This window comes from Fukomys damarensis, unplaced genomic scaffold (genome assembly GCF_012274545.1).
Source record: "Fukomys damarensis isolate Sample0158 unplaced genomic scaffold, DMR_v1.0_HiC HiC_scaffold_37, whole genome shotgun sequence".
Classification (NCBI taxonomy): Eukaryota; Metazoa; Chordata; class Mammalia; order Rodentia; family Bathyergidae; genus Fukomys; species Fukomys damarensis.
Genome location: NW_022900949.1, coordinates 10,180,502 through 10,189,082, shown reverse-complemented (window position 1 = coordinate 10,189,082; position 8,581 = coordinate 10,180,502). Strand labels below are relative to the sequence as shown.

The 8,581-nt window shown below is 56.3% G+C and overlaps 1 protein-coding gene across 1 annotated transcript in view; it reads right to left on the bottom strand.

The window, feature by feature from the left end:
* The window catches only part of Atp8b3 (ATPase phospholipid transporting 8B3), a gene marked incomplete at its 5' end in the record, with an annotated part of 17,240 nt that overhangs the window by 3,958 nt on the left and 4,701 nt on the right, over positions 1 to 8,581 (bottom strand). Inside the window, 14 exons of the mRNA XM_010635126.1 lie at positions 331 to 554; positions 629 to 986; positions 1,096 to 1,207; positions 1,336 to 1,411; positions 2,132 to 2,243; positions 2,342 to 2,506; positions 4,090 to 4,202; positions 4,301 to 4,489; positions 5,144 to 5,300; positions 5,389 to 5,420; positions 5,651 to 5,859; positions 5,940 to 6,130; positions 7,535 to 7,623; positions 7,902 to 8,060. Of these exons, the coding sequence (XP_010633428.1) occupies positions 331 to 554; positions 629 to 986; positions 1,096 to 1,207; positions 1,336 to 1,411; positions 2,132 to 2,243; positions 2,342 to 2,506; positions 4,090 to 4,202; positions 4,301 to 4,489; positions 5,144 to 5,300; positions 5,389 to 5,420; positions 5,651 to 5,859; positions 5,940 to 6,130; positions 7,535 to 7,623; positions 7,902 to 8,060 (2,186 nt within the window). The remainder of the gene's footprint in view (positions 1 to 330; positions 555 to 628; positions 987 to 1,095; positions 1,208 to 1,335; positions 1,412 to 2,131; positions 2,244 to 2,341; positions 2,507 to 4,089; positions 4,203 to 4,300; positions 4,490 to 5,143; positions 5,301 to 5,388; positions 5,421 to 5,650; positions 5,860 to 5,939; positions 6,131 to 7,534; positions 7,624 to 7,901; positions 8,061 to 8,581) is intronic.

Here is an 8,581-nt window from a genome sequence, read left to right as displayed (position 1 = left end):
GGGGGGACAAGGGCTGAGACCAGGGGTGGGTTAAGCAAGGTTTGCATAAGAATCTGGGTAGATTAAAAGAAAATGGGGGGGGTAGTGTCAAACCCCTATCATTTCAGCACCCCAGGGGGCTAAGGCAAGAGGATTGCAAATTCAAGCCCAGTCTGGGCAACTCCATGACTTAGTGAGACCCATCTCAAAATGGACACTTCCCTCTCCCCCCACCTCCTGGAGCGCTGTGGGATCACAAGTGTGCTCCCTCACACCCCCAACTCAGGAGGGGGGACCCCAGAATACCCAGCAGGGCTCCAGACCCAGAAGAAGGGCAGAGAGACAGCACACCTGGGCGCTGAAGCCAGTGTAGTAGGCGAACCAGATCTGGGCCATCAGGCTGGCCACCGTCTTGTAGAAGAAGTAGCGAAGGAACTTGCAGACCCGCAAGTAGGACCAGCGCCCGTGTACCAGCAGCAGCCGCTGAAGGAAGCAAAACTGGCCCAGTGCGTAGTCGCTGTTCTGCACGGCCTGCATCCCCTCCTGGCCCGCCAGCCCCACACCGATGTCCGCCGCTGCGGGAGAAGAGCAAACCTGAGAGCCTTGGCCACCCAGGTGGGCCCCACCCCACCCCACCCCAGCCACCTACTCTTGATCATGTTGACGTCGTTGGCACCATCGCCGATGGCCAGGGTGACAGCTTGCTGGTATTTCTTGACCAGCGCCACAATCAGGGCCTTCTGCTTGGGTGTCACCCGGCAGCAGATGACTGCTTGGCACCGGGAGGCCAGGTCCACGAAGGCCCGCTCCCGTCGCGCCTCGGGGCTCTCTTGCTTCCGTTTGGCCTTGGACCGGCGTGAGGACAACGAGGTCCCCAGGCTCCACCACATCATGGAGATCCGTCTGGAGATCCGTCTGATGGCACTCAGCTCCCGCCTGGCGCTGTCCTCCGCCTCGCTCTGGACCACAGCCCGGGGCTCCTTGCGCAGGGACAGCAGCAGCTGGTCCTAGCCCGGGCGGGGGGGGGAGGGAGTGTGTCACCATGTCGTCCCGATGCCCCCCGCAGGGATTCATCCTGGGACGCCCCTCCTCGCTACTCCCCCAGCTCACACTGACCAGGAAGTCCCCGCTGATGACCATGGCCACCTCAGTCTGCAGCTGGAACCTCAGGCTGCGCCTGGGGGTTGGCACCAGCTTGCTGTGCTCCCCATAAGAGTCCAGGATGACGCTGTGGGTGGACAGGGGTGGGGGTGGGAGCTGGGCTCGGCCTGGGCCACCCAACCCTGCCCTGCCTTCTCCTCTCCTGGACTTCCGAGTCCCACTGTGCCTCAGTTTATCCTCCAGGTAAGAGCTTACTTTACGTCCTGCGCCTCCAGGATGAGCATGTCGTCCGTCAGCAGCTGGCACGCGAACCCGATGTTCACTGCCGTCTCTGCAAACCAGGTGCTCAGCATCGAGAAAATCCCACCTGCTCACCCTTCCCGGGGCTCATGACCACACTATATGGCCTGACCAATCACAACAAAGGCTCCTCCCCGTGGCCATTGTGATTGGTTCAGGGCTGGGCATGTCACCCAGGTTGGCCAATAAAAGCCAGCCCTGAGCCTGGCCTATCTCGCCTGAGCCCTGAGCAGTGGGCTCTGCTGTGCTCGGGTCCCAGCATACCTTTAAGAACCCTGAAAATGTCTAAATTTCTATCTAAATCACAAGTGAAAAAAGTGAATCCCCAGTCCTTTTTTTTTTCTTTTTGGTACCGAGGATTGAACTCAGGACCTTGCCCTTATGGGGCAGGTGGCAACACCACTGAGCTAAATCCCCGGCACCCCAGCCCTTTTTGAGAGAGTCTTGTTAAACTAAATCATTAAAATGTCCAGGGTGGGCTTCAACTCAAGATTCTCCTAGGGTCGGGGATTTAGTTTAGTGGTTCTGCTGCCTGCCTTGCAAACGCAATGACCCAAGTTCGATCCCCAGTACCCCCCCAAAAATGATTCTCCTGCCTCAGCCTTCCAAGTGCTGGGATTACAGACTCCCACCAGGGCATTTTTAATTGCTCCTGTGCCAACCTGGAGAGCAACGCTCAACCCAACAAATGGGCCATGGGCCAGATGGATGAAGGAGTTCGAACAGGGGGACAGGGCTGGTGGTGCCACACCTTGCTTGTCTCCCGTGAGCACCCACACTTTAATGTTCCCCTTCTTGAGACTGCTGATGGTGTCCGGGACCCCGTCCTGGAGCTTGTCCTCGATGGCTGTGACTCCCAGCAACTGGTGGGGGTGGAAACAGTGAAGGTGAACTCAGCTCCCAGCTCCCTGGTCCCGGGAGGGTCCCAGGGCCAGTCGGCCGGCCCCACGCATCCACCCACCTGCAGGCCCTGCTCCATGTCACTGTACACCCGATGCAGTGCCTGCTTACGATCCCGCAGCTGCATGGAGGCCTTCTCATGCCTCGGCCGCCACTCCTGGAAGGCACACTCCTCCACCTCCTTGTAGGCCAGGCATAGTGTTCGAAGGGTCTGCTCTGTGAAGGCCTGGTGTGGTGGCCGTGGCTGTCACTGCCCTGTCCCCAAACTAGCCTCCCTCCCCCGCATGCTCTCCCTCTAGATACCAGCTCCCTCCCTCTGGCCCCCAGGCCTTTGCAGGGACAGAACACTTTTCCTAGCACCTCCCAGGCAAATTGTTTTTTATGTTTGTTTTTCAAGATTGGGTCTCATGCTGGGGGTTTAGCTCAGTGGTGTTGCCACCTGCCTTGCAAGCACAAGGACCAGAGTTTGACCCCTGCTACCAAAAAAAAAAAAAAAAAAAAAAAAAAAAATTAGTAGTCCCACACCCCCTGTCCGTTTTTTTAAAAAAAAAAAAAAAACAAAAACAAAAATTGGGTCTCGCTACATAACCTGGGCTGGCCTCTAACTTTGTGACCCTCCTGCCTCAGCCTCCCGAGTGCTGGGGCCACAGGAGTGTGCCACCACACCCAGCTCTGTGGCAGATTCTAACTCTCCCACCTGGAACCCCTCCCTGTCAGGGGTCCCGCAGCTCCAGGCACCTCCCTCAGAATTCCTGGAAAGGCCCAGAACCCATGCACCCTAAGAATGGCCTGGGGGCTGCTGGTTCCCAGTAAGGCACCCACTATAGCCATCCCAAAATCCCCTCCCCCGGGGGGGGCTCAGGTATTATGGGGTAGGACCTGAGGTCCCCTGCGATGGCACAGTGGGGCTCAAGGGTGGCCAGAGCTCTTGGGATTTGGGTCCTGATTCTTTTTTTTTTTTTTTTTTTTTTTTTTTTTTTTTGGTATCAGGGATCAAACTCGGGACCTTCTACTTACAAGGCAGAAGGCAGAACCACTGAGCTAAATCCCCAGTCCCCTATTTTTGGTTTTTTGAGACAGGGTCTCATTATGTGGTTGAGACTGCCCTGGAACTCACTATGTAACCCAGGCTGGTCTTGAACTCACAGCAATCCTCCTGCTTCAGCCTCCCGAGTGCTGGGATTACAGGAGTGCACCATCACATCCAGCATTTGGGTCCTCATTCTAAGAGACCTGAAGCCTAGCTCTCCCCTCCTCAAGGCAAAGCAGGCACCCTGGGGACCCCAGCAAAGCCCTTGGGGAGCTCCCAGCTAGGCTCTGGCACCTTCATCCCTGGTTCAGGCCCAGGCTAGAGGGGAGAGGCCTAGGGGTGGTGGAGTCAGCAGAAGACAGAGAAACAGCCGCAAAGGGTAATCTTTGGAGTCTGGGCTTCACCCACAGACCCACAGGGGAAAGGCTTTGAGCAGGGGTGGCTGACAGACATCCTGGAACCCAGGTCCAGCTAGGAGATTAGGTGAGGGGCAGCTTGGGCTGCCCCACCCACAGGGTGTCATATAAATTGAGAGATACCCTCTCTGGGCAATTTTGATTTGGGGCTCAGTTCACTCCCAGTGTGTGTGTGTGTGTGTGTGTGTGTGTGTGTGTGTTGGATGAGAAGGCCCTTGAAGAGTGCACAGTCTGCCCAACTGTACATGGCTGTCTAAACAGTCCACAGCTATTTCCCTACCCACTCTTTTCTTTGTCTCTTCTCTCTCTGTCCCTGTCCACACACTTATGTGCACACCAGCGTTCCCCCAAGCCAGGACTCACAGATAAAACTCTTTCTGTGTTTGCCTCCATCACATCCCTCTTGCCCAGGCGCTCAAAGATGACCGTGTCAGCACCTTTGGTGTAGAGGCAGATGGAGCCCTCTGGCGTCCGCACTGCAGGGTCAGGGGAGAGGCCCAGCTGACCACACGCACTCCCCCAACCCTGACCCCATCTGTCCCCTTCCTAGAGCAAGGAGCTGTCATGGCCTCACCCAGCACCGACATGCGCTTTCGCTCGCTGTTGAAATCCATCAGGGCCAGGACCTCATAGACTCGCTCCTCCCCCAGCTCCACCACTGTGATGGTGTCCTGGGTGCGCGACAAGAACACGTAACCGAAGTTCCGGGCTGCCGTGACCAGCGCCTCCTCGTCTGGGGAAGCTGCCTCGTACAGGAGCTGGTCTGGGAGGAAGGAGAGCATGGGGTAGGACTGGGGTGGGCAGGGAGCTTGCACAGAGAAAGACAGAGACAGAGACAGAGAGAGACCTAGAGACCACAGGCAGGGCCGGATCCATCTGTACAGCCAGAGGAGGAAACTGGGTTATAGGGGCTCATAATTCTTCTTCTTGTTGTTTTTACTGGGAACCGAACCCAAGGCCTTTGCACTGAGCTACATATCCAGCCCTTTTATTTTTGAGTTCAAGCTGGCCTCAACTCATGGGGATCCTCCTGCCTCAGCCTCCAAGATGCTGATAATTACAAGCATGCACTATGCCCAGCTCTTTTTTTTTTTTTTTTTAATAGACACTCTCCCTAAATTGCTAAGTTGCCCAGGGTGGGCTCGAACTTGAAATCCACCTGCCTCAGCTTTCCAGAACACTTACAAATATTTGTTGGATGGTGGTCCCTGGGGCCCCTACAACCTCCAGGCCCTGAGAAAGGGAGGTGGGTGTGTGGGTCCCCGTCTACGTGACCTCACTTGAGGGCCTATTCCAGGGCTCAGATCCTGGGCCTGCCCATCCCACCGACCGCGAGCTCTCTGCTAAGCCTGGGTGGATGCAGCCCGTGGGGTGCACAGTCAGGAATCCCAAGCGCCCCGAGGCGGCGGGTACTCACTGTCCTTGTCCTGGACCATGACCGTGTGGCAGATGGCCAGCACGCGCCAGAACTCCTGCACCGCCTCGTCCTGCTTGCTCCGCACTGCGCGCAGCAGCTCGGCGTTGAAGAAGGACAGCCTCCCGTCTGCAAACTCGTTCCACAGGTAAGGGTTCTCCTGTAGGGGGCGCCGGCGGGCAAGGCAAGGGCTGGCTCAGGCCCAGCCCACGCCACCCAGCGTCCCGGGGGCTGGCGGCAGCGCTCACCTTGGGGCATTCCCCTTCCTCGTTCTCCGGACCTGGGGAAAGATCGCAACTTTCAGAGCTCGGCTCCAACTCAGGGTCCCAGTGTCTCCTGTCCCCCAATCTCAGGCTTCGGATGTCGCCTAGGGCAAGGTGGCTCCACGTGGGGTTCCAATAGGAGCGGCTCTAGTCCTTGGGGGCACCCGGCTCCCTGTGAAGGGTGTGGGGCCCTCACGCCCCCGGGGCGCGCCCCTCCACAGCGGGCAGGGCGGACGGCAGGCCCCACCGTAGACGCGGCCGCTGATGCAGCACTTCTTGAAGGCCATGACGTTCTGCGTGAGCGTGCCGGTCTTGTCGGAGAACACGTACTGCACCTGGCCCAGGTAGTCGTTGAGGCTGGTGCTGCGGGCCTTGGCGGGCACGTCCTGGGGTGCGTAGTACATCTGCAAGTCCCAGTTGATGAAAGCGCTGTTCCCCAGGTAGATGAACTCGCATCTGCAAGTCACCGCTGTTACGCAGGGTCGGGGCCACCAGCACCGCCACAGCGGGCACAGCCAGGCCGGCCGCAGACTCACATGATGAACATGGCCATGGGGACCTTGACGCTGAGCAGGATGAGGAAGGCCCAGAAGACCAAGAAGGACTCCATGAAGAGGCCTCTGGAGGGCTCGGCCGGCAGGTAGTAGTGCTGGTCCTCGAACTTGCGTGCCATGAAGCAGTAGCCCAGGGTCAGCGCCAGGGAGACCACCATGAGCATCAGGAAGATCTGTGGGCCGGCAGCACAGGGTGGAGGTGCAGGGGGACCTGGGGGGCCCTGGGGTGTCCTGGGGACTTGACAGCGGGGACACCTGAGGCGGATGGCCACCAGGGAGGCAAGTTCTCCACTTTCGTTATCGTGCCTAGTCTTTTTTTTTTTTTAAACTGGGGATTGAACCCAGGGCCTTCACTCTGAGCTCCATCCTCAACGCTTTTCTTTTTCTTTTTTTTTTTTTTTTTTGGTACCAGGGATCCAACTTGGGAACTTGCACTTTTGAGGCGGGTGGCAGAACCACTGAGCTAAATCCCAGGCCCTCATTTTTTATTTTGAGACATGGTCTTGTCACTGAGTTACCCAGGCTGGGCTCAAATTTGAGATCTTCCTGCCTTGGCCTCCCAGACTGCTCAGATGATAGGGGTGTATCATCACACCGGGTTTATAGTAGCTTTTATTTGTTTGTTTGTTTTTTTGAGACAGGGTCTCACTATATAGTTCAGGCTGACCTTGAACTCACATCAATCCTCCTGTCTCAGACTCCCAGAGGCTTATAGGAATTTAAAAATGAGTCTGGCGTGATGGCCCACACCTGTAATCCCAGCACTTGGGAGGCTGAGGCAGGAGGATTGCTGTGAGGTCAAGGCCTACACAGCAATCTTATCTCAAAAAAAAAAAAAAAAAAAGATGATTGCATAAAAAGTATTCTTAAATTTCAGAGGTCAGGTGAGCATTTTATTTTTTAGATTTTTATTTATTTATTTATTTATGGTACTGGAGATCCAACTCAGGACCTTGCACTTTCGAGGCAGGTAGCGTCACCACTGAGGTAAATCCCTGGCCAACAATTTTCTGCGAGTGTGAAAAATGTCAGAATTGAAATTTATATTATAAAACTTTTTTTAAGGAACAGGGATGATTGCTCAGTGGTAGAGCACTTGCCTACCACATTCAGGGCTCATGGCCCAGGTTTCGTCCCCAGTACTGCCGAACCACACTCCCTCCCTTTTAAATTTAATTTATATTTTCAACAAGGTCTCACTACGCTTCCCAGGCTGACCTTGAAATCTAGATCCTTCTGATAGCTGGGATTACAGGCATGGCTCAGAGAAATTTTTCAAGTTGTCATTCTGAGCGTGGTGCTGTACTTGTAGCCCCAGCCATTGAGGAAGCTGAGGCAGGGGGATGGTTTCAGTCCAGGGGTTTGAGGCCAGCCCGGGCAACACAATAAAACTTCACCTCAAAAAGTTTTTTTTTTCTTCTATGTGAAACATCTACCCGTAGGATCAGACTGCACATTTTGCTGAAGAAGGAAAGAGCCCCAGAAGACAACAGCCAAGGCTTTTGTCAACAGGATGGGGCCCTGTCCCTGCCCCTCCCCGGTGTCCCCCAGGGCGAGGACTCGCTTCTGCAGCTCACCAGGACCACCAGCTTGTTCATGAAGAGGTCAATCTTGGTTCTCTTCAAGTGGATGTTTCCACAGTTCTTCATGATCTTTGTGTCAAAGCCTGTAGGATTTGCATCCATCTGTCCTGCTGTTACTAACCCTCGATTCACCTATCATTCACCTACCCTACCACCCAACCACCCAGTTATCCAAATGCCTCTCTTTCCATCTACACACAAACTCCCCATTTTTTGCTCCCAAAACCATGGTCCTGGCTCAGCCTGTCCACTCTTCAGGCGGAGACTGAAGCAGCAAAGACACAGGCGCCCACGACGCTTCCAGGCTGTGCGGCTGAGCCTGGCCCCACCGGGACTGCCCCGCCCACCCTCGCCGCCCTACCGGCATAGATGACCAGGCCATAACAGGCATCCGTGTTGCGGATCTTGCAGCCGCGCAGGAGAAGGTTGCCGATGTCCAGGGGGTACTTCTTGCTGTTCCACTCCAGGCTCCCCACAAACTGGTGCATCCGACTGTTGGGTGCCTCGCACACCACCGTGCCTGTGGCAACCTGGCAGTCACCCCCATGGCTCCTTGCCACCTTCCCCAGCAGGGAAAAACATTCCTGCCACCCCAGCCATTGGCCCCAAGGCAGCCCACACCCTACCACTGGGCACCCCTGGAAGCACCAGCCCCACCCAGCCCCCTCGCGTCCCCTTCCCGGGTTGCTGCTAAACACTGCTCGTGCAATGGCAGTGTTCTCACCTGTGAGCCTCCTCTCGGGCACACTGTGTCCCGGGGGCGGGCCCAGAACTCGGCCATACCAGGTGCTCAGTAAGTGTATGGGGGGGGGTGGCCACTTGAGGGAGCCTCACCCAGCACCCTAACCTTCCTGGGAGCCGGGACCAGCCATGTCATCTACCACCACCCTGGGACTGGATGTTGTTGGCGTCCCTCCCAGTTCAGCAAATGGGCTCCAGCAAACACTAGCCCAAGGCAGTGGTCAGGGAGGGATCGAATGATGGCCGGGACCCCAGAAGGCAAAGGGCTGAGAGGTCATTATTACATCCATATCTATCATC